Below are 24,538 nucleotides of genomic sequence, written 5' to 3' on the forward strand. Positions count from 1 at the left end.
AGTTCTGCCTGGGAATGTTTTAGGGGAATAATGATGCCCCTTTTTGTCCTGCTTAATCTTCCCCTTCAAATGATTGCATTATGTCATTTGTCGGTCACATCGCTGCTCCCGCTCCATACAACAAAAATGTATTCCATTCTGATTTGACTGCATGTAAAAACCACAAAGGCATAGATAGTTGACAATAACCCGTACAGTAGATCACATCCACAGTCAGGAGAGAAATAACACTTGTGTGATCAAATAGTTTCCGAGCGAATGTTATTAAAGAAAAAAAAAGCACTCGTCCTTCAACCCAAATACTTCTGCAGAGCCATAAATACTGTCAGCAAGTTGCTTATCAACGCTGTGCACCCAGCAGGTGAAGACGTGCAACACACCAAATGCACATTTAGGCCAATTCCAGTCATTAAAACAAACGTGAATGTAAAGCGGCTGCTGTATCGTTTGCTATCGAACCAAAGCATCAGATTCTCCAAAAAACCACATAAACTCACATAAAGTCACTTTCTTCCCTGCTGGGGGCACATGGACGCTTTTTTGTTTGTTTGGATCGCTTTTTTACTTGGAAGTGCAACTACCGCTTACATGTTTGCTAACAGTTGCCACACGATGATGTCTGATTTGTTTATGCACATTTTGATTGTTGCCATATTTGACTCTTTGTTGTATGGATGACAAAAAAAATCGAAATAAAAAACAATATTTGATTTGCTCATGCAAGAGTTTGCCTTTTTGTGCAAAGTGGCTGGTTTTGTGACATTATTTGGTGGAGTATTACAACTTCATGTGTTGTACTTGTGACGGTGCTTAGTGCGGCCTGTGGCACATTGTAAAAAAAAAATCGAATTTAACAAGAAACCTTAAAAACAGCAACAAAAGTGGAGAACAAAACAGCAGTAATTTTATAATAATACTAATAACTATTTTTTTATGTTGAAAGGCATAATTTTACTAGAATAACATTGTTTTAGGAGTATAATGTTGAAATATTGAAGAAGAGACATTATTTTTGTCTAGAAGCCCACCACTGATTTTTTTATTGGCATGCAACGCAGGAAACTTAAAAACAGCAGCAAAAATTTTAAAATCTGCACTCATTTTACAAGAATACAGTCTAAATATTAACAGAAAAATTTAACAAGAAAGGGTAATTTGATTCAGGAAAATAGCTCCATTCTAAAGAGCATAAAGTTGAAATATCAAAGAAAAAAGAAAAACAAAATGAATACTGCTGTAATTTGGGGGGGAGAGTAGGTTATGGAAAAAGTTCTGTTACAAGAATGAAGTCAAAATATTATGACAATAAAGTCATAACTACAAGAGGAGACTATCAGGTTGTGGCAAAAAGTAATAATAAAAGTTTTTTAAAAAATAACATTGTGGGAATAAAGTCATAATGGTTCAAGAGGAGACTGTCAGGTTGTGGCAAAAAGTAATACTAAAAGTTTAAAAAATAATATTGTCAGAATAAAGTCATAACGTTACAAAATTTAATTTTGAAATTTAAAAAGGGGGGCGCAAAGAGCCAACTTCATACTAAAAATAGTATATCTATATCACAAAGCTGACATGTAGTTTTTTTATTGAAATATATATATAACTTTTTAGCATATCCGCATGTGTTGCTTGACATAATATCAAAGTGGCCTTTGCGTCCTATCAACACTCACTGTGTGGATACCTCTGGTCTATAGCCTGACGTTATCATTTAAACAGTCTTTAAATATTGTCACACAATCGAACAAACAAACAGTCTGTCGACTGTTGATGACGCGCTCCACAAAGCGACAAGCATGCTAGCTCGGTTAGTATGTCTGCGGTGTGCAATTATGTCCGTGTTTGGGTTTTGGATGGTAAATGTGTGTAAGCGAGGGTTTTATAAGACTCATAAGATGCCAGCTGACGTTGCGCAAGCCCAACACGACGAAAGGACGGCAGCCATGACGCTGGTTCTTTTAATTATCACGGCGGGAGCTTGGCGTAGCATCGACACCACACAGCCGTCAAAAGCCTTGGGCAAAACGTCGCAATCCCGGCCTTCACAATTAGAGCAGTGCACGTTGTCGCTATCTAACAAAATAAGAGCTTGTCTAATGCACCAGTTAGCATCACAGTAAAAAGCATAATGCGGTCATTCATTACACGAGATGTGACTTGACATAAGTTTGAGGGAAGATCTGCTGACAATATCTGATGTGGAACATCGCTACCTATACGTATCATTTTAGTAGCAAGGCGGGAAGTGAGACATTTTGCTACATGCATCGAATGCGGGGAGAATACCACCATCTTGTGGCCAAATGTTAGTCTAACTTGGTTTTTAACGTAGAAGATTGTATCATTGTCAGCTTTATTTCCCCAGGATCTCTTCAAATGTATCGCTAGGAATCTTCAATTGTTTTATGCCATACTCTCGTAAAACAGTCGTTATTGCCCTCTAGTGGACACAAGAGTAAACTCCCCCATTTCACAACCATGACCTCTAATGCGATAGCAGTTTAAGCTGTATCAGGTTAAAGACGTCAGTTTGTTGTCCATCTCGGTATCATAACTAAGTATTTTCCCCATTCTACCCCCCCCCCCCCCCCCCAATAAAGTCACCAGTGGCATTCAAAATGTACTTTTAGACGCCGTTATTCGTTCTCATACGGTTTGTTCCATCTTAATTCATGTCACACATGGAGTCCTGCTCATAACCTTTTTTTTGGCTAAAATAAAGTTGACAAATACATTACCTATAACCAGCTTTTCGTGTTGCTCCTATTTTTGGCTTTTTTTTCCCACGCTCAGCTGTCGACAAAACGTCCTTTTCCAGGTCGCTTAAATTGTACTTTTTAATTTGTGGCCGACAGGACCAAAATGTAAGCATTTAAATCAGGTCCACCCACCCCTGTAGCAAATGTGGCTGGTTCCAGACTCATCGTGGGTCCAGGCAGTACCCAAAATGGCCGAAAATACGTCCACATACAAACACAGTCAACACTGGTTCATAAAGTTAAGTCATAAAACTATATTTATAAATAAAAAGGCATTTCCTTGATAAAAGAGTAGTGTGAAAGACATGGTAAGAATTTGTATCCTATACATTGCAACAGGACAAACTAAAAATGCTGGCGTTATCAGAAGAAAATGTACTTATGTAGTGTAAGCGGGCGGCTCATGTTTAGCACAGATCAACTACATACATGATAAAAACAAAATAACATTCCGACAGTAAGGTCTGTGATGCTCTTGAATGACATTTTTTCTCAAGCAAATATTTAAAGTCTGAACAAGATTAGTGTTCGATACAGCTTTGTTCATGTTAGAGGTAAGACCTGGACATGTGTGGGGAGGGACGAGGGGAGGGACGAGGGGAGGGGGTTAGGAAGGCAGGCAAGAGGGAAGAGCAAAGAGAAAAACAAATGAAAAACATCCATGTGAAAAGCGCTGAGTCATCCTCCCCATCTGTCTGTTTCCACCAACTCCCTCCCTCTCTTGGTCTTTGTCCGAGCACAAACTCTTCCCCACTGACGGGCGGAAACTGACAGGCGCTTTGGTTCCATCTTGGGTGGGGGGTGGGATGTTTTTTTTTCTTCACTGAAGAAAGTATGGCCACAACTAATGAAGAAGAGAAGCACAAAAGAGGAGGAACATGTTTTTTTCTCACACAGCACACACAGGACTGATTGCATCCATGCTTTAGGAATCTCGGCCTTGAAATACAGCTGATGCAATCTTCACACCCAATCTGCTACTCTTTCATCTGATCGCCCTCTGACCCGAGTCACATGACATCTACAAAGAACTCTCCAGCGTTGCCCACAGCCATTCGCAGGGACTGGCGTGATGCAGTGAGCTCAGGGGGGACCGAGGCCAGTTCCCTGCCCGGCGGGGCCCCGGGGGCCGCCGTTGACAGATGCGGCGGCTGCGGGGGCAAGCCGGGCGGCCCGTAGATGAGGCCTTGCCCGTAGGCTAACGAATGCGAGTTGGCACTGCGGTGGCTCAAGGAGCTGCGCACACTTCGCTCGCTAGGGGGAGCCACGGAGCGCTCGCTGGGAGCTCGGTGGCTCCTGATCTCTGGTTCGCTCCCGCTGCCGCCAGATTTCCGCCCTTCGTTCTTGCTGCAGTTGGAACCGCTGCTTTCTGTGGAGCGAGTAGAGCAGACAGCGGTTATTAGCCACACATAAATCATTGACTAACATGGGCTGCTTGCTCCCAGCAGGGTGCCAGTAAAGGAAGCCACACTGAACTGACCTACTTTTCAGAGATGACATGCTTTCACAATACGGCAACACAAAGAAAGACCTCTCATTTTCACACAAGATCCTAGTGGATCTTTAATGCCCAACACCAAAACAACAGCACAGGCTAACCCTTATGCTATACTTTATGCCTGATGGGATAACAGCGAGGCAGGATGTGCGAGCGGGCTCTGTACATACTGGCTGTTACTTAAGCAAACAGCTGCAACCACAATGTCTGACTTTCCACTTCTGCATGGTGAATAAATACATAAAATACTGGTTGGCAGACGGGAGGGGGTGCTGCAGAGATGTTGGTGGGTGTTAATATTTGTGTGCTCCTAACAGAGGAAGGCTGTGTTCTTTTATGACTTTGAAGACAGTAACTGTAAACATGCTTCACTGGACCATTCCTGCATTCAGAGACACCAACACCATGGGTGTCCAAACTTCTACAAACCCAAGGATGCAAGGGTCCATTATTACAATTTAAAAAAGGGACGGTTCTAGAGTATCATCCCTTGAGAAGATATAATAAAATGAGTGTACTTCACCCACCGCTGTGCTGGCTTCCTGCACTACCGGCAGCCGGCCCACCATGGAAGGGCTGCGACAGGTCATACGGGTGAGGGATGGGGAACTGGTAGGGCAGAGGCAGAGGCCACGGAGCTGCCCCGGGGTGAGGCAGAGGAGGGAGGGTATCCTGATCTGAGGCGCCCCCACTTGAACCGTCGTGGTCATGGAGAGACAGGTGGGTCATATCTGAGGGAGAAATGAACATGAACGATTTTGGGTTGCGACTCAGGATCGATCGATATATCGGGCCGATATTTGTGTTTTTTCCTTGTATCGGTCGATACGTGTGTGGGTTCGCCGATGTATTTTTCCACCGCATGATTTACAGTCAGGCATCCGCCGGGGCAGCTTTGTGTTGCATTAAATTTAAATGTTTAAACATGAGACCTGTAATATTTGTTATCATGGTCATTTTTTCATGTAAATTGAGGGATCAAAAGCAGTATCGGCCACAAATATCGGCCCAAGCAAAATAGGCCATCGGCTAAGGGTGATGGAAAAAAATCGGCATCGCCCCCAAAAAAAACATATCAGTCGATCGGCGTGTTTTCCTGAGGAGTCCACTTACTGCCACACAGGTCTCCAAACACGTAGTAGCACTGCTCGGAGAAGGTGATCTTGTTGACAGTGTGTCGGATGTAGCCGGCCTTCAGTAAGTTGCTGGCATATTTACGGGCTTCTCTGCGGTCTGTAAAGCCTTCCACGTGATGGAAGAGCCAGTCCACCACATCAGATCCTAACAAAACAAAAGGACATAAGCATTTACAGGTTTAAAAATGAACACTGGAACACCAAGGCCTGCTTTTCCACTTGTACCAATAAAGGCATTTGCGATGGTGATCTTCAGCCACATCCTGTCTCGCACTTCCAGGCCTGACTCTGGACATGCCATGGCCTTAGCAACAGTTGCCATGTCGGTGTGAATGGAGAGGTGGAAGTCATCAAATCCTGGGAGGATGCAGAGGACACAGAGATGCAGTGTTTTTAAGTCTTTGTTTTCTTCCTTTCAGTGGGTGAATGAATGTAAACACGCTGGTCTGCTTTAGAAATCATCATAAATAATGTTTGCTTTCCTGTGGCCTGGATTCAACAGGGAATCAAATGGATTATACTCGCTTTGTTGAACTTGGACTTCAATCTTGACAACACCTCCAAGCCGTTTAGTAACCTCTAGAATGGAATGTCCTCCCTCAAACACCGATACAGACACACTTACCCATTCAAGGTCTCTTGTTTTGTGAAAGATTCGATTTTTGGTAATTAGGGATTCCCCTCCAGTGGCTACTAAACTGCTTCTAGGGTTAAGGTTGAAAGATTTACTGAAAATAGCCTTTATACCATAAGACTATATCCATCTCAGGAGAGCTTTCTGCTTGTGTGTGTGTGTGTGTGTGTGTGTGTGTGTGTTTAGACTGATGCAATTTTCAGTAACAATAAAAGTGTTGGCATGACGTCTTTCACCTTTTCCCCTTCAGGTGTTAAAAATGGCATGGTTGCAGGCTGTGGACATATCCAAAGTATATTTTCAGCACTAAAGCAGAACAAGAACCCCAAGGAGAATATGAATAAATCAGGTCAAGCAAATGTCATGTGACAAAAGGGTGGAAAATACAGGTCCAGTCAAAGATTACAGGGAAGATGAAAGTTGTGACTTGTGGCTGACTTTGGACATGTGTTACCGAGCAGATGGATGGTAGCTGTGGGCTGAACACAATCAAATCTGGAGCACAGACTAGTCGCTGGAATGCAGTGAGAGAGCAGAGCGCTGCAAGATTTACTAGCATGTCAGAAGGGGGATATTGGTGTTGCTGAAATTGGGTAGGTCGGTGTGTGGAGGGTGCACTCACATGTTCAAGAATAAAGGTGCAAAGGTTGAGCAATTACAAAAAAAATGGAACGAGAAAGGCAAGGGAGACTGGTGAAAAGTCTTCACATGCCGATGACAATGGGACTTACGTTCAGTTTCTGGAATGGAGCTGCTGATGGAGGAGCTGGTGGACGTGACGGTGCTCATGGAGGGGCTCATGCCGTAAGGGGGATACACCCCAGTCATTGCTGCGGTATGAGACACCCAGGCAGCAGGATCAATTGGTCGAATTGGCTCACCTGTAGAATTAAAGTACGGTTAGTGAGATGACAAACTAGACAGATGAAAACCAAAATTGGCACTCACTTCTCGGCAGAGCAAAGCAGCTCCGTGGGTTTGGATCCCAGCATTTGGCCACAGTCAGAGTTATGGGACTGGTAACACACAAACACAACATTTACACATATTGTGCTCAAACATGTGATAATTAGTCCCAACTAGTGTTCATGTCTTTTGATGAGCATGTGGATGTTACCCAGGCTTGTGCACAATGTCCCTCAGCACTCGAACTGCATCATCGTTGCTCATGTTCTCAAAGTTGATATCGTTCACCTGCAGGGAACCCACAAAAAGACAACAAGGTTCAACATGACAGTCATCTTTTGTGGACATCTGTCAAGTTCGCAGTCTTCCTGATGACTGTGTAGCCTGTTGACCCAGGCTGAGAGACCACTTAGAGGCTCAGGAACACCTTTGCAGGTGTTTTTGGTTTGTTCACCAATTAAAGAAAAACTGCACTTTTTTCCCTCATCATCCACAATCCTTATGTGAAACATGAACACATTTCTTTCCTTTTTCTGTGCATTCTAACGACAGAAAACAAGTCAATATGAGCTAGCTAACAATGCATATTATTGGGATACACCTATTTCAACTACAAAGCCCTCTAGAAAAAAAAGTCAACATTATGGTGAAACGCACCAAATGTCTGGCCTTCATTGACCAGGTAGGTGACTGGCCTTGATGGCTACAGACCCTTAAAGCGGACCTATTGTGCTCATTTTTGGCCCTTTGTGTTGAGATGTAGACTCCAGCTCCCTGTGACATCACAGCGTGCACTGATACGACTCGAGACAAAAGTAACGGCGAGCGATTATGAGGTCTGATTTTTTTCACTGAGGCATTTTTGTGATGCAAATGTATGACTGAGATTAACATCCCTCATCCCCGTCTCCATATTTGTTTGGCATATAGTCAATTAAGCTCTTGCTGGTAAACAAATGTACAAAAAGCAAGATTAGGCAAAAATGAAACTGGAAAGCTAACATTAAAAAGCCCACAGAATGTGAAATAATTAGTGGCAGGAGTTGGAAAACTAAGGGAAAAAAAGTCAAGTATCTTAAATCATCCTTTGGAGGAACCATGACGGCTGTTAGAAACTATGACCGTTTTCACGCCTTCACTTCACAAAACCGACATGCATCGGCCCTTATTGCACATTCCTGATGTCCAAGGTATGCACTGGCACGCACTTTGACATTCCCTGTGTGCATTTTACAGCAAACAATCACACACACCTGCAACAGCATGTCCCCGGGCTCAATACGTCCGTCCGCAGCCACTGCTCCCCCCTTCATGATGGAGCCAATGTAGATTCCTCCATCGCCTCTCTCGTTACTTTGGCCCACAATACTGATGCCCAAGAAGTTGTACTTCTCTGAGGGTCCGAAAGAGAAGGAATTACCAAGATAAGGTATGCAATTACAAATGTATCGCATACAAACGGGAATATGCATCCATTGTGTCTTCAGTGCAGACTTACCCATGTTGAGAGTAACCGTGATTATGTTGAGAGACATGGTGGAATCTGTGATGCTGCTGAATGATGACGACTGAACAAAACAGTAGTAAAGGATATGAGCTCAATTAAAAATGATCTAAAATGGATACTATGTAGCTGTCTGGTTGTAAAAGCATGCATGAGAGGTGATCTTACCCTGTCCAGATTGGAGGCTTTGGGTTTCCGCCGACGGCGCCGATGTCGTCTCATTAAACGAGAGGAGCTTTGTTCTGTGGAGCTACTAAACCTGCATAAATGAGAAACGGAACTCTGTGTGAAATCACTGTTTCACAGGAACTAATGAGTAGATACTTATAGCTATCCAATAAAATACATTCTACTGTTTAATGATGTAGACTTAGTGTGTACCGCAAACTTTACAAATGGAATGTGCCAATTCTTTCTTTCACTGCAACTCTAAATGTTTCTCTCAAACAAGCAGCTTTGGTCGGTGGGAAATGTACAACTCGACAGTGTGAAAAGCTACGTGGGGTATCTGACCTGCTGGTAGCGTCATCGTCTTCTGAATCAAAGCAGGAAGTGGACTCCAGCTCGCTGCTCATGAAAGAAGAGCAGCTGTCGTACTCTGTGACGCCACGTCCCGCTGCCCGTGATGAGTAACCATTCTGCCTTCCGCCTGTGGCAGAAACAAAGCATCAATACTTGTGTCAAGCGGCTAATATGTCATTCTACCCAAAAAAAGAATAGCTAATAGCATATTTACACATCCATACAGCACATATTTATCCACTGTCAAAAGACTTCCTGACCATGGTCGCTGTGTTTTCGCCTGGGCTTCTCCCTCTCTCTGCGTTGCGACACTACGGAGCCCGTCTCAGTGTCATTGTCCAAACTGTCCCGGCCGCTTGCTGCTTTCCCACTATAGATGGTGACAGTGCACAAAAGGTAAGACTATAATAGCCACTGCTCGTATTGCATCATGCTAGCAACAATGAAGAAAAGTATGACTATATAAGGTGAATGAAAGGTAGGAACCATTCAATAAAACCACTCCAATCTACGACTATGCCAGAGGAAAGGCAATTCTAAAATACTCACTGTGAAAAAAATATTTTTTTTTTCCTCCAGACAGTCACAAGGCGTAATGTCTTCATTCTTCTCTTTCAATTGTTATTGTGTTTATCAGGAAGGACTGAAGGCCTTATTCATGAGATGCACACAAACAACTAAAAGTATCTTGCTTCTGCAGGCACACGTCATTCAAAATGCATCTCGGACTACAATAAAACCCCGCGCACACAATATTCAGTTCATGTACTGACTGGTAAGAAGGTGGTCGTGAGTCTCCGATGCCCCCTGTCCTCTCCAAAGGGGGCGCTGCCTCCAAGTCTGCCACTGAGCCTGCGGAACCAGCATCTGTGTGGGCGCCGTCTCCAGAAACCAGCTGTGATCAGGAGAAGAGAGTCCGTCAGAGGGCAAAAGAAACTCAAAGAAAATTCTGTAAATATCGGTATGGCTGCATCAGTAAATTAAATGTTTGCTATTATTGACTTGTCAAGGATTAAAGATGAAATAACATTATTAGAAGCCATTTGTGTGTGTGAATCCCATCTTCTTTTCACATTAGTGGGCTTTATTTGCGGTCAAGCATTTTCAAAATAGAAGAACAGAAGAAGAATGGCTATTTGTTTGATTTACACACACATTAACACATGATCGACTCATGGGTCATTTCCTTGCAGGCTGTCTCATAACTCAGAGATTACTGATGTTGACGTCTACAAGCAGCCTTTTTCCTTCATGTTTTCAACACATTGTGAATCACATTTATGTTGAAACACCACAATTGAGTTAAATGTTTGCTTAGTATGTTTACCACAATTTTCACCCAAATGTTTTGCATTTGTGAGTGATACAATAGTTAAGATAAATGATGTTCAATGCTATTTATTGTGGTACACTGCATCCATTGTGCAAAGAGTCTGGTTAGACGACGTCGCTTGATGTGCACAAATATAAGCAATGAAAAATCATTTTCAGCGCATGAGGCCACAGGGTGTTGGCCTGCTCCTGTGCTGTGGTGATAGCTGGCCAAGCCCCCCGAGACCCCAGGGAACCATCAATCAACTCATTCAAACAACAATATCACAGAGGAGGAAAACAAGCCAACACACAGTAACAGAAATAATATTCAGTGGTTAGTGGAATTTTTAAACATGAGATAAACCTATTCATCTGCAAAAGAATAAAACGAAAAGCTATTTTCATGACACACTAAAACTTGGAATCCTAACCTGCTGCCCAGCATGAACTAATTGTCTTTTAGAAAACGTATTTGGTGCAAGAAAACATTCTCAACTTGAATCTCTGACGGCACGTAGTGGTTATTTTGCCCTATCCTGTGATTTCACTTGCTGGTAATCCAATTTCAAAGTCAAAAAAGGGGGAAGTGAGGCTGTGTGCTGGTAAACAGATGCCTTTTATATCATGGAGACAGGAGAACGGTGGCTCTGGGACTTCCAAGTGATGGTGTTGTGTGCGTTGATTTGCATGGAGAAGCATTATAGAACAAAATTGCAAGAAAACACTGCGTGGGGTGCAGCAGCAGCCTGGGTTCATTATGCGATAATGATATTATCACGGAGATGCACCAGGCTCTAGAGACGGGATATGGTTGTGCTCATGGGCCGACAAATGGGATTCATTTAGCCGTGTTCTCATACAAACTCCGGTGAGTCAGATGTGGATGTCTTATGCATCACACGAACAAAGCAGTCCGTGCATAGAATGAAAAATAGTACATGAGATGTGTAGTCAATTGACAACCGCTAAGCTTATCGATGCCACAGCGGGTGATTGCTCAAGTTTCAATAACATTCCACCTTCTGACATCTTGTTTACACATTTTGCCTGGCTCTCAGTACCTCTCTGGCGGCAGCGAGGTACCACATTCATATAAAAGCCAATTTGTTTTTTTTAATAAAATCACATTTTTATGCAAAACACTCTTGCTCTTGTTATCATAATACTTGTAAGCCCACCACTGCAGCTTCAACAGATCATAGGGGAAACCCTGCTATGTTTACCTTGTCTTGCTTACAGGTCAAATGTGACCCAGAAAACAGGCTGTGGTTCACATAAACACTTCACTTGCAGAGCATAATAAGCCATGTGGCAACATGGGAGGTTGGAATGACAAAAAAAATGCACCGACTTAGAGCAATGACAGGGGAAATTACTCCTAGCAACACAAAGTGGGGACAATGGGATAAATATGACGCAGACGCTCACTGTTGGTGTTCACCTTTCTTTATCAAGTTAACTTGCGTATACTTACTACTTACTACTCTTAAGTTATGTATACTATTACTCTAGGAGGGCAGAATCTACCACCATCTGGTTTTATTGTTTGGCCATAGCGAAGAGGCCTGTGCTCTACTGAGAGTTTCAATCTTGTCGAGCTTGTGACTTTTCCATGGTGAAGAAGCCAGTTAATGTCCAAGATTTACGTACAGTCAGTAGATTCTATCATGGTGCACTCATAGCTGACAACCAAAAAAAAAATGGACTCCAACGTATGTGAACTTACCCATGACACCACACGTCCATTAAAGCAGGGCAGCTTAGCGTTGTCATCAGATATTTCCTCTTTTACCACCCTGTAAAGTGAACAAAAACAGGATTTCAGTAAACCTTTACCAAGACAAAAGCACTCTCAGGGTAATAAAACCTGAGGCTGCATTTAGAGCCAATGGAGACAGGCAACCACGAAAGACACTGACAAATGGGACAACCTGATTTAATAGTGCACTCACTACACTATTGTTACACAATCCCAGCAACAGTTATATACAATGACTTTAAAGTTGGAGAGTTGAGAACGCTGGTGCAGTGTATTGTATTGTCAAACCAGATCAACGATATAATTCCTATCTTTTCGTTACATGACTGTGACAACATCTGCACTGGATTAAGAGATAAAATGTGCTCTTGCACAGAGAAATAGGGCAAATCTGGTATGAAATGACGTTCTGCCTCAGACAGCTGAATCTGGCAGGACTGATAGAATAATCAGTGATGCTTTGAGGACTCTCAGCCTGACAGGTCGCTATTCTTATTCTGTGATACTGTTTGGCTGGCAGGTGTATTTACGGAGTAGCCCTTTACCTTCTCCAACATGAATAACAGTCCTTTCAAAACATGTCGGTCCCACTTGCTAATATGCACAAGTTGCTGCCCCACCCTTATTTGAGTTTGACCCAAAAGCCAACCAAGGGAGAGACCTGGCTCAAGTGTTTCAAATAGAACAACTTGACTCTTTGGGAGGAACTGTCTGCAGGAACAGTACAAGTAAACCCTTTTTTCAGCTATGTTTCAAACACAAAGACACATGCTCATAAATCTGCCAGAGTGATGAACGGTGCATTCCTGAGTCCAACTCTGCATTCCTAGGGCTAATAGACAACAACAGCAGGGGCCTGCTTGACAAACTAGCAGAAAACTGCCCCTCTGACGTTAGCCTGCTAGCTTGCTATACATCTACCAGCTGCTGACAGAAGACGTATCGGTCCCAAGTAGTTATTTTCAGCGTTGTCAACTGAGATTAAAAAAGACTAAATAACAATTATTATTTAGAACTTTCACTAGTGCTCACGACGCTGCCAAGATGTCAAATTTGGTACGGGTAAACTAGCCTACGAGCAGTGTAGGCTAGTTGCACAAGCAATGTAAACAAATGGCATGGGACGCTCAACAGAGCTGCTAGCCCGCTAGCGGCTAACAAAGGAACGCTAATGTAGCTAGCAAGTGGTCGACAGCCAGGTGAAGTGATGACAAGCCAGCTGGCTGCGCTGTTGGCTTTTTCCTCCTATACAGAGGAGCATGAAACGTTAAAACACAACAATGACACACTGAAATCACGTTAAAAATCAGGCCGACGGTTACCCGAAGTCATCGTCCATGGATTTGAAGAAGAATTTGTAATTTGGTTTCTTCAGGACATTTTTGAAGTCTGCCAAAGTGACTTTGTCCGCTGGCACAGACAGTTTCACCAGATATGGTGTCTCCTGGTCGTCGAGGTGGTAGATAATTTTGGTCTCCCCCATCTCGGAGTGCGGTTGAGGCGCAGCAGGCAGGGCGCATCAAGCCGAGGGCCTGGCAGGCTCCCTCTCGGGCCCCGACTCCCCGTGGCGCTCGCGGCGGTTGTGCCGTGGTCCTCCCGGCTCTCCCTGGCCGTCTGACTCGCTGCGTAGCCGTGGTTGCCTTTTCGACGCCAGCTAGCCAGCTCAACCTCCTCCTGTAAAAATGTCCGTATTCCACAGCACACTTTCCGCAAGCAGATTTGCTTTAGTTTCAGAGACTGTTTTAGCTTCCAACGGAATTGGAAGACTGACCTGCAGAACGAAAGGCGAGGATACAAAAAAAAAAAAAACTCGATGGTTTTCTCTCGCTAGCCACCAAGCTCGGCTGTTTGGTTGCACACGAAACATTAAATCACTCAAGGCTGTCTCCAAACAACGCCACCTACAGGTGAGGAGGAGAACTGCAGTTACATTTCACCCGGAAGAATGGCAGTAAGTACACACAACGGGCTTCCGTACGTTTAAGTAATGATAGCTTGTTAAAAAATTATGTTTAACAGACAACCTAAATTGAGTTGGAAAATATTTTCTGTTCCCTCAAGATTAATTTGAACTTGCTTGGCCTTAATATGTGGACATTTCAATCGACAAATGTTGATACAATTACTTTGCTTTATTATTGAAAACAATTTAAAAAAAATAAAATTTACTTAATTACCACAGTTATTACCACTTACTTTGAAATGGACATGAGTTTAAAAATTCAGTTAAAAATGTAAAAATCATTGAAAGGATATTTTTTTTCATGTGGCCTTTAAGGCCTGCTGTTGTATAACCTGCAACATAACATTTCTTATCCTCATGAAGGCATCTTGTGTGCAAATAATTTGTATAAGCGTCAACTAGATGAGGAACTTCCTCCAGCAAACACACCATCAACTACAGAATGAATTCAAACTTAAATATGTACAGCAACCGCAGTTTATTTGACTGAATGAACAGTGATTCTTCATTACAGACAAGGCAAAAATAAACATAGCATGTCCCTCAATGCAATAAAGTGGAAAGGTTTCCAACAAGGAAATTGTATACAAAATGGAGAGAATTATATACTTGATGTCTGACATTTCTCTAAGGATAAAACATTACTGGTATCATATTCATCTTCATCCATGTGTAGTAAGTAGGTGGACAATAATATCTTTACGTACAAAAAAGGGAGGAGGGTGTTTGGTCTCTCTCTGTTATTAAATAAATTCCATGGTGGGAGACAGAGAAATGAGTGGAAGGTCTCTAGTCGTCAAGAAAGTCATCATCGAGATTAACATCTGAGGTGTCGATGTCATCTAGCTCCATGTTGTCCAGGTCTACCTCCAGCTCATCCAGAGTCTAAGAATCAAGATAATGACAACATTTGTTCTTTTTTTAAATTCTACACAAGTAAAGCAAAAACTTATTTTAAAAAAAGGCTAATAAATTCCACCTTTTCTTTTTCCAACTGTGAGACTGAAAAGATTTCCTTTGGAGCCTGTGGGGAGGCAGGTTCGGGCTGTGAAGGCACAACCAAGGCCTCCTCTGCAACTACTGACGCCAAGGGAGACTCTACAGGCTCCTAAAATGAGAATTGACAGTTTATTACATAATTTATGTACCAACTTTATACAACAATTAACTGTGATGCAAGATACTGAAAATGTGTCAACAGTATTGACAATGTCTACAAACCGCAACAGGAGAAGTCCCTTTGAGCTTGTATCCTTGAACCTCCTCTAAAATATTTCTGTCTTCATTCGGCTGCGAAAAAAAAAAGCAAATGGGGTAGGTTAATTCACACAGGCAAGTTTAAAACCGGGGGACTTCGACATTTAGTCCTGTTCGGTATTGTTGTAGCAACTCACTGTGACCAAGGGATATTCTTTGGCTGGCCTGGTGGCACCTAAGCAAGTTTCTCTGAGGTACTGCTCAGCTGCAAAGGCTTCTTTCAGACCAGGGAACAGGTTTTCATACTCCGTGGGGTCTGCTAAGGATTCAGCAGCCTAAGATGTAAAGAGTTTGTGTTAGGCTGCTAGAAAAGCACCCCCAAAAGAAATAAGCCAATGTCAGATAAGGTAGGCTAAAGTCTCGTACTTTGTTGCAACAATACGGTTTCAATGGAATAGCAAATCCCGTGTAAAGCTCACCTTCTGGTTGACCTTGGCCAGGTTTTCCCTCCACAGTTTGACAACACGGGATACCTGGCTGGGCAGGTAAGTGCGAGCCAGGAAAGCAGCTTCAGGTAGACGGTTGGTTCTTACTAAAAGCTCCAAGCATTGATCCAGTCTGTGTGAAATTCATGGCAGAACAGTTGAAGCGATTAGGTGAGCACAACTCAGCTTCTAGTCCTTCAGTCACATGTTGTACTTACTTCCCCTGCAGGAAGTAGGTCATGAAGGCCACGTTGTTCTTCCCATCCCTTTCTGCACCCTCAGCCAGCTTGCCCACCATCGTGGCGTTACCAGAGGCTGTGGCTAGGAGCAACAGGCCGCCGTAGTCCTGCGCATGATGCAGACACTCCTGGGCCAGGCCAAACTGGCACTTACTAACAGCAAGCTCTGCCAACTGCTTCCACTTCTGCTCTGACTGCGAGAGCCAAAGACAGACATTTTTTAGAATTTTTTTTTTTTTAATTGAGGCGACAATTAAAATAAATCACTCTAGTTACTTCTGCTTCGACAGCCAGCTGGTAAGCAATCTTCAACTCTCCCAACTGCAAGGCCAGCTCAAATCTGTGCTCAGGGTCTGTGGACACTGCTAATGCCTGCTGCTTGAAACCCTGTGGAGCCGGGAAAAAACAGCCTAAATAAGTAAGCACGGAGAAATGCATGGCTCCACCTAGTAACTAATAACTCAGAATCAACAGTCAGTAATAACAATAGGTTACTTATCCACCAAGTGCTGACCTGTTTCTCCAGGAAATGGGCCACTCTGGTTCGTTGCTCTTTAGGAATTGTAGGAAGAACCTTGTCAGCCATGCTAAAGTCCCTCCTCATGACAGCAGTCTGGTACTCCAAAACTGAGACCAGCAGGGAGTAGCTGACAATGTTGAGCTCCTTGTCTCCCAGGTAGAGACGGTCATCTTTGGGTATGTAACCCAGTAAATACATAGTTCTGCACAGAGAGTCAAAATTAAAGGCAGCTCAAGATGATGAATTGAAATAAATTGTAAACCGTGAAAAATATCTGACCTGTCCAGGTGAGCAATGGTAACAATCTCTCCACCCACAAAGTAGTTGAGTCTGTTCACAGAGCTGGTGTAGATGAAGCAGTCACCCACCCAGAGTCCAGTCTTAACAATCTCCTGAATCTCTCCCTGGACCTGAACAAAGAAAAAAATATTCAATATTAAGAGGTAGTCCTGAGGATACAGCCTTCCGTGCTTACACACACTTTATTAATTAACCCTTTCATTTAATTACTGTATGTAATCTTTTTATTACTATATTGTATTTGTCATTCATGTGTTTGTTGTGTCCAGTGAGTGAGTGGGTATGATTTAGGTATAATATCCAACTTACACAAAAACTCAACTTACATCACAGTGTAAGAAAATAACTCGTACGTAACTCGAGGACCAAGTGTACTTACAAATGTATGAATTTTAAAGTGTGTGAACAGAGCCACGATACAGCTTGAATTTGAAGGTAATCCGACTTTTAAACCAATGATTTTGGTTCAGGCAAACCCAGACACTAACCTCAAATGCATCTTCAATGCCGTCCTCAGTCACTCCCTCGTTGTTCTCTTGTGAGGCAGCTACTTTTTCTGCCAGGTAACGAAGGATGAAGAAAGACTCTTCTGTCGCGATGCACACCAACTCACCAGAGTCTGACCAGAAGATCTGCAACGCATGGAAAGATAAAAAGGTAATAAAAAGGAAAATAAAAAGGTGGGTTTGATCATTGGTAAAGCAGACATTATTTAACATACAATATTGCAAGAACAAATGAAAGACCACCAAGTAAATAGCCATGAAACAAACAAGTGAAAATCATCAAGTACGACGAGTCTTACATGCTTGGGTTGGATCTCAATGCGGCGGATCAGTTCAGTGTTCTCCCAATCATAAAATGCCAGACCATTCACTGACCTCACACCAAGCAAGAAACCGCCATAGATCCCTGCAGGTTTCAAGATAATACAATTTTTTCCCCCCATCACATCATACTTTAAGAATCATTTTTAATACAGCGACTTACCTTCAGCTCCAAAGTCAGGCTTAAAGGATTTCTTTTCTTTGAAATTTTTAAAGAGTTTGACCACACTGTTGCTTTCTCGAATGGCATATCTGTTCAGGCAGAATTGGCTCATTATCCATTACAGAAGGCATTTAACAGTAAAACGTATGGAACAGTAAAGCATCCCAGTTGGACTTAAAACTTACTCTGATGAATCATGTGCCCAGACAAATTCCTGTGCAGAGCCAAAGCTCTTGTTCCTCAGAGCCATGGCAGTGTAGATGATGTACTCTCCATCGCCACACACCACAACAAACCTACACATGACAGCTCACAATTGCTCATGGAGATCTTTAATCGTTTGTGCCACTTTTAGCTCTACAAACATACCTCCCGTTCGGGTTGTGCTGGATGGTTTGGGGGTATATTTCACAGCTGCCCATATCTTTCACAGCCAATGGAAGCCTCTCTCCGTCCTTGATCTCAGCATCTCCCATTGCCTTCAAGTTGGCCTGCTGGATTTCACTGTGCTTGGCCCAAATGATTTTCCCATTGGTGTCCATTGACATGGCCGGCTCTTCACGACCCACCTTTAACACAAGGTCAATTTGTGTAAACCGACTGCCAAGGCAATTGTGGGAGAGAACCGCACAACTTTTAGTTATTAAAAATAGTGTCTTGTTCTCACTTTGATAATGATGCTGCCTTCATCATAGCCCAGTGCTACATTGTTGGATCCCCTGAGGCCACACACGCACCACACTCGCTCCATGCCATAGTTCAGGGTGCTCTCCAGGCGGTAAGTGCTCGAGTGCCAAATACGTACCGTACCTTCATCAGTAAAATACACAGCCAAGATCAGCGAGGCCATATGAGAGAGCAGATGAAAAGGAACACAAGGGCTAATCTAGCTCACCATCTTCTGACCCAGTGATTATGATTGGCAGCTCTGGGTGGAAGCTCACACAGGAAACATTCTGTGCATGACCCTCCAAAGTCTGAACACAGGTTTTATTCTAGAACAAAACAAGTAAAGACGATGACATGTTTTATCAACTATCTGAAATTAGCAGTGACTCTTGCCCCAAATAAAAAGTATTGTTGAGGCAATAGTGGCATAACGATGCGTTTTACCTGGTAGTCCCAGATTTTGACTTGGCGGTCATCAGCACCAGATATCAAGTAGGGCTTGTCCCCTCCACTGTAGTAGTCAATACAATTGACTCCTTTGTCATGGCCTTCCAAAGTGAAATTGGGAGAGGACGAGCCCAGCTGCCAAACCTGAAAGAATACAAAAGCATGCCTAAGTTCTTAGTGTGATGTTAGATTAACAACATGCTCTCACCAAATACATCATAAGGCGCACTTGCATTAATAAGGGCCAATGAGATCAATAAATAGCCCAAAAAGCAAACAAAAAGTAGATTTACATTTACAAAGGCAGATTTTTAGAGGAACATTGTGGACCAAATGTCGTGGTTGGTGAGTCGGAAGAAGTCTATCCTACCTTGATGGTCCTGTCTAGGGAGGCACTGGCAAATTGATTATTGTCTTTAGGGTTGATGACAATCTGCATGACATAGTGGGTGTGGCCCTCAAACACCTGGCTGCAGGACCACTTCTTCTCCCAGTCCCACAGCTTGATCAACATATCATCTGAACACAAACAATATATGTGTCTGCGGATGGAAATATATAACAGTGTGTTTTTGAATGGTACTGGCATACCGCTGCTGGTGAGGATGTAGGGCTGGGTGGGGTGGACAGCGATGCAGCGGATGTAGTCAGAGTGGGCCTCGAACATGTGAACACGCTCCAAGGTATTGTAGTTGAACACTCGGATCTGCATGTCATCCTGTCCAGAGGAGGGGTGCGGGGAGTTTAGTGTGACGTTGACCACAGCGCATATAATTGTATACATGCACAAAATTATTGAAATGTTGTTGTGGATAAGAACAAAGCACACATGGTTAAAATGCATGATACTCACTGCTCCTGTGATGACCCAGTTCTTCCTGGCCACAAATTTGGATGCTCTGACAGGTAGATCGCACACCTCAAAAGTCTTCACCAGAGTCTTGACATAAACAAAAAAGGATTTCATTTGTTTCATTCTCTAAATGTCAGTCAGCAAATTAGCCGAAATGTTCTCATGCATGTTTTCACCTGCGTCTCATGGTTCCATACACACACGCTTCCATTGTATAGACTCGCAAGCATCCATGGTTCCGTTGGATGAAGGTCCACACTCTTTACTCGGTCAGACCGAGCTGTCAGCCTTCGCTTAATGTCAAGCCTCAGCGGCTGAAACACAGTGGAATTATGTGTTGTTTCTGGACGGATCCGTTTCATTAAAAAAGAGCATTCAACTATGGCGTAAAATAAATGACGCTGATAACAAGGCGATATAACAATTTAACATGGTAATAGTGTCACACACTTCACAGGCTGCTATTATTTAAGGGGTAATATACATTACATTAATTCTTTCAACAATATTAATCTTTAAAACAGCCAAGTTTGCAATCATACGTATCGATAAGCACTTCTACACACTAGCTAGCTAGCATCGCTAAGCTTAGCTATGAGTTATTTAACATGTTTAAGAATCCTACACTAATAAGCCACTCTAGCTAGAGTGAATAAAACACGATAACATTTCCTTTTAGCTTGCTTACCATTTTTGTCACTGTTTCGTCGACACAAGCTCAGATAATTGATTTGCGAACAGTAGCAAATGGCATCCAAATGTTGCAATTTCAGTGAACGGCCAACACTGGATGGATACTGACGTGGAACTTCCTGGGATACAAATCTCGCGAGAGTTTGGGCGTACAGACGGTGATGTGACGTGGACGATAAACTCGAGTCACTTGTTTATATACCTGCTGGATTACATATGGAGTGGGGCGGGGTTGGGCGTTCGTAAAGTTTTGAAGATTTTTTTCTTTTATTTCAATACATCACTTTCAAAACTGGTTGATTCCATCTGGTGAGGGCAGCCAGCGAACACTGGCATTTGAACACACACATCATAACGTCATCAAAGCTCACCTTTATGAATTCACACACAGCTTCAGCATATATATATATATATATATATATATATATATATATATATATATAGTATATATATATATATATATATTCAGCATATATATATATATATATATTCAGCATATATATATATATATATATATATATATATATATATATATGCTGAATATATATATATATATATATATGCTGAATATATATATATATATATATATACTATATATATATATATATATATATATATATATATATATATATATATATATATATATATATATATATATATATAAGGACGAGGAGATATAGGAAATATGCAAGTACACGTCTATCTGTGGAAGCGTAGGAGAAATGTATTTATGCGTTGAAAACTGTGGTGCATTCAGGGACCATTAGAAAAAGTACGAAAAAACTGGTTTCAACCGAATTTATACAATTACTGTAGACACACACAAATATAAACCCATATTTGTTCAAATAAACAAATAATATAACTGAAAAATATCAAACTGATCACATTAGTGTCTGTAACTCTAACACTCCGCCCACCTATCAAACAAATAAATCTCTGACCTTGTCAGCAATGATCAATCAAGGAGGATCTCACTGAATACTGGAGACGACCCTAATGAGGATAAGTGGTATAGAAAATGGATGTATGGGAAAATACTGTGTGTTGGGAAGTTCATCAGCCACATCACTTCTTAAAGATATTTATTGAACAATGTCACCAAATGACCTCTCAGTCGTGTAATGGTAATAATAATAATAATAATACCATTGCAACAGTTTATTTTTTTTACATTGTGTCTTTAATGCTAAATATAAATTGTACTCCTTAAAAAGCAAAGGTACCCACTGGGGTTAAGAGCTGTGTGTCAAGTTTACTGCGAGCCAAATATGCAGTGTAACTTGTTGGGGGATGGAAAGAAAAGCAAATATATAGAAGAATATATTATTCTTTTCTCTTGAACACCTGTAGACAAACTGCATCTTCACATGTCAGCTCCTGTGATGAGAGGGGATGCATTAGAACAATGACAATAAATTATTGATCATCAATAATACCCAAATTTTCCACAGCAGTGCTGCTGACCCACCAGGTACATTTTGTCCCCTTGGATCCAATGCTTCCAGCCTCGATTTGCTTTCTCTCCTTTCTGGGTGCAAACAAGCTTGTCCCCCTCCCAGGACACCAGACTCTAAAAGTCACCATTAGATATATTTTTTATACAGTAAACAAAAAAGCTCCTACAAAATATTAATTCACATTTTCTTCATGTATCACGTGTCAATGAATGGGATTTTCTTTTTTCTTTTTGTGAGAGTCTTTACTCTTGTATGAACAGAAATACAACTGTCCGTTCAGCCATTTTCTACACCACCTTTCTTCATTGGAGTCATAATTAAGATGGAGCCTATCCCAGCTGTCTTGGGGCGAAAGGCGGTGTACACCAGTATATTCCAACAAATGGATTGTGGGAGAAAGACCCATACTCACACATGGAGGACATGCTGACTCCACAAATGGAGATTTGAAGCCTCGAAACATCCAAATGCATCAATTTAGGACTCATGTATCTCCCTAGCTCTTCCCCACAAATAAATTGGAGGCTAACTCGTTAGCTCTGTAGCTTGCTATATGCTATGAGCAGCGGATGTCTCTTATGTTCCGTAGTCTGCGCAATTTGGTGTAAAGAAAGTACTGCGAGTGTAAATGTGGGGGTCCACCCGTCTGTCGGAGTCCGGGGGCCCGGGTGCTGGTCCCCTGATGGCACAGCCTGCGCCTCCTCCCAGTGTGGACGGCCCCAAAGGTGGCGTTTCCTTGATCCTCAGTGCCATGCCATGTCTCCCTACTGTGTGTGATTGTGTGATTGTGTGATTGTGTGTGTGTGTGTGTGTCTAGTATGGAGGGTGGGAAGGAGGGGCTTTCTTTTGTTTCTTTGTTTTTTCCTTTTAATTGTGGTAATTGTTTTAATTCTGTAAAGCACTTTGTGTTGCATGTCTTTGCAGGAAAAGTGCTCTACAAATAAAGTTGATTTGATTTGATTTGATTTAAAGGTGACTATAGGGTTGTTATTTCATGTCTGCAGAGCTCTAATAATGGTTAAAACCGTATTCAGGAAGTCAAAAGATAACCATGAAAATACTGTGGTCTATTAGAATTGAATCATACTTTGCGGAAATTCAAACACAATAAACGAGGAACGACTTGTATGTCGCCTGTCACCCAAAGTCAGCTGGCATAGGCTCCAGTTTTCCCATAAGTGGTATAGTAAGTGGACAAACAGATAGCTGGATCAATAATAATTCATTCATTCATTCATTTTCTACCGCTTTTTCTTCACGAGGGTCGCGGGGGGTGCTGGAGCCTATCCCAGCTGTCTTCGGGCGAGAGGCGGGGTACACCCTGGACTGGTGGCCAGCCAATCACAGGGCACATATAGACAAACAACCATTCACACTCACATTCATACCTATGGACAATTTGGAGTGGCCAATTAACCTAGCATGTTTTTGGAATGTGGGAGGAGGAAACCGGAGTACCCGGAGAAAACCCATGCATGCACGGGGAGAACATGCAAACTCCAGACAGAGATGGCCGAGGGTGGAATTGAACCCTGGTCTCCTCGCTGTGAGGTCTGCGTGCTAACCACTAGTCCACCGTGCCGCCCATCAATAATAATAATTTTGGATATATGTACATGGAGAAGTTGGAGGTCCACCCACCTTGACAGTTCTGTTGTCGAGTCCCTTGGTGTACTCATCAAACTCCACCCCCACGGTGAAGGCCAGCTCATAGTTCCTGAAGGTGCTCAGTGTTTTGAAGTCAAACATGTCACCCTCTTGGACCACCACTTTGGTTTGGGACAGATAGGCGGCTATTTTCCTCGTTGCAAAGTCAATATCTATCATAAGAATAAACAAACATTAGCACACATTAGGAAAGAGATCGAATACATGTTCAAATGTCATCCTACCGAGTGCTTTCATGTAATCGTCAAATTTGTCATTGCTCTCCAGTATCCAATTCCCGCTGAAGTCCACAGGCATGGCGGCTGATGGTTACGCTGTAGTGAGTACAGTACGAGACTTGAGGCAATGAGAGGAGGTGAAAGGTGCAGGGTGCTTTTATACAAAGAAGGGGGGCGGGGGGGGGGGGGGGGGTTGAGGACAGACAGCTATTGATAAGCCACTTTATAGCTTGCATGGGATTGGCAGGGACAGTTCTTTTGGAAGGGGGAAGCTCGCTGGGGGGGGGGGGCGGGGGAAGGTTCCTGAGGACACACACAAACATTGTGCATACACTAGTGCAGCGTACAGTTGCAAAAGTGCTGTTTTGTAACTCCAATGTCTGACCAACTCAGATTTGAACTCAAAGGTTGATTTAGTTCGGCTGAACTTGGAGTAACTCTTAAAAAAGTCAGAAAAAAGACCCTGGTGACCGTTCCCTTATTAGCATTAAATGTTTTGTGTCAGTCAAAATAGCAGCCTTTAGAGATCAATACCAAAATGTAACAAAATAAACTGATATGCTGGAGCCTATCCCAGCTGCCTTTGGGCGAGAGGCGGGTTACACCCTGGACTGGTCACCAGCGAATCACAGATGATTGCATTGGATGTCATTGGATGTCATTAGACTGCAGTGGGGATAAAGGCTTTAACAATGCTCCATAATCCTCCAATCTGTATCAATTATAATCATCTGACTTGAAAGAAGGTTGTTGTTGACCACCTATTTGAAACACGAAACACATGGAAATGAAGATACACTACAA

At 42.6% G+C, this 24,538-nt stretch overlaps 3 protein-coding genes across 3 annotated transcripts; all 3 read right to left on the reverse strand.

The window, feature by feature from the left end:
• Window positions 1-2,736: 2,736 nt before the first annotated feature.
• On the reverse strand, window positions 2,737-13,949 carry LOC131126310 (segment polarity protein dishevelled homolog DVL-3-like). Its single transcript, XM_058068687.1, has 15 exons — window positions 13,355-13,949; window positions 12,000-12,069; window positions 9,733-9,854; window positions 9,220-9,329; window positions 8,951-9,086; window positions 8,606-8,696; window positions 8,432-8,501; window positions 8,187-8,326; window positions 7,145-7,221; window positions 6,976-7,043; window positions 6,759-6,908; window positions 5,619-5,750; window positions 5,371-5,538; window positions 4,785-4,988; window positions 2,737-4,128 (listed from the first exon to the last, which is right to left on the reverse strand). The coding sequence occupies exons 1-15, from the start codon at window positions 13,513-13,515 to the stop codon at window positions 3,770-3,772; spliced, it is 2,058 nt and encodes a 685-aa protein (XP_057924670.1). The 5' UTR covers window positions 13,516-13,949; the 3' UTR covers window positions 2,737-3,769.
• Window positions 13,950-14,456: 507 nt separating this feature from the next.
• copb2 (COPI coat complex subunit beta 2) lies at window positions 14,457-20,553 on the reverse strand. Its single transcript, XM_058066948.1, has 22 exons — window positions 20,384-20,553; window positions 19,872-20,009; window positions 19,696-19,782; window positions 19,434-19,560; window positions 19,213-19,361; window positions 18,840-18,986; window positions 18,622-18,721; window positions 18,394-18,536; window positions 18,096-18,295; window positions 17,912-18,022; window positions 17,727-17,815; window positions 17,542-17,648; window positions 17,225-17,368; window positions 16,716-16,846; window positions 16,431-16,638; window positions 16,193-16,303; window positions 15,896-16,110; window positions 15,672-15,810; window positions 15,390-15,527; window positions 15,217-15,285; window positions 14,975-15,103; window positions 14,457-14,880 (listed from the first exon to the last, which is right to left on the reverse strand). Exons 1-22 carry the CDS (start codon window positions 20,384-20,386, stop codon window positions 14,785-14,787), a joined length of 2,781 nt encoding a protein of 926 aa, XP_057922931.1. The 5' UTR covers window positions 20,387-20,553; the 3' UTR covers window positions 14,457-14,784.
• A 905-nt stretch (window positions 20,554-21,458) lies between these two features.
• On the reverse strand, window positions 21,459-23,897 carry rbp2b (retinol binding protein 2b, cellular). The gene is made up of 4 exons (XM_058068207.1): window positions 23,741-23,897; window positions 23,490-23,668; window positions 21,860-21,961; window positions 21,459-21,768 (listed from the first exon to the last, which is right to left on the reverse strand). The coding sequence occupies exons 1-4, from the start codon at window positions 23,811-23,813 to the stop codon at window positions 21,715-21,717; spliced, it is 408 nt and encodes a 135-aa protein (XP_057924190.1). The 5' UTR covers window positions 23,814-23,897; the 3' UTR covers window positions 21,459-21,714.
• Between the last annotated feature and the right edge of the window lie 641 nt (window positions 23,898-24,538).

This window comes from Doryrhamphus excisus, chromosome 3 (genome assembly GCF_030265055.1).
Source record: "Doryrhamphus excisus isolate RoL2022-K1 chromosome 3, RoL_Dexc_1.0, whole genome shotgun sequence".
NCBI classification, from domain to species: Eukaryota; Metazoa; Chordata; class Actinopteri; order Syngnathiformes; family Syngnathidae; genus Doryrhamphus; species Doryrhamphus excisus.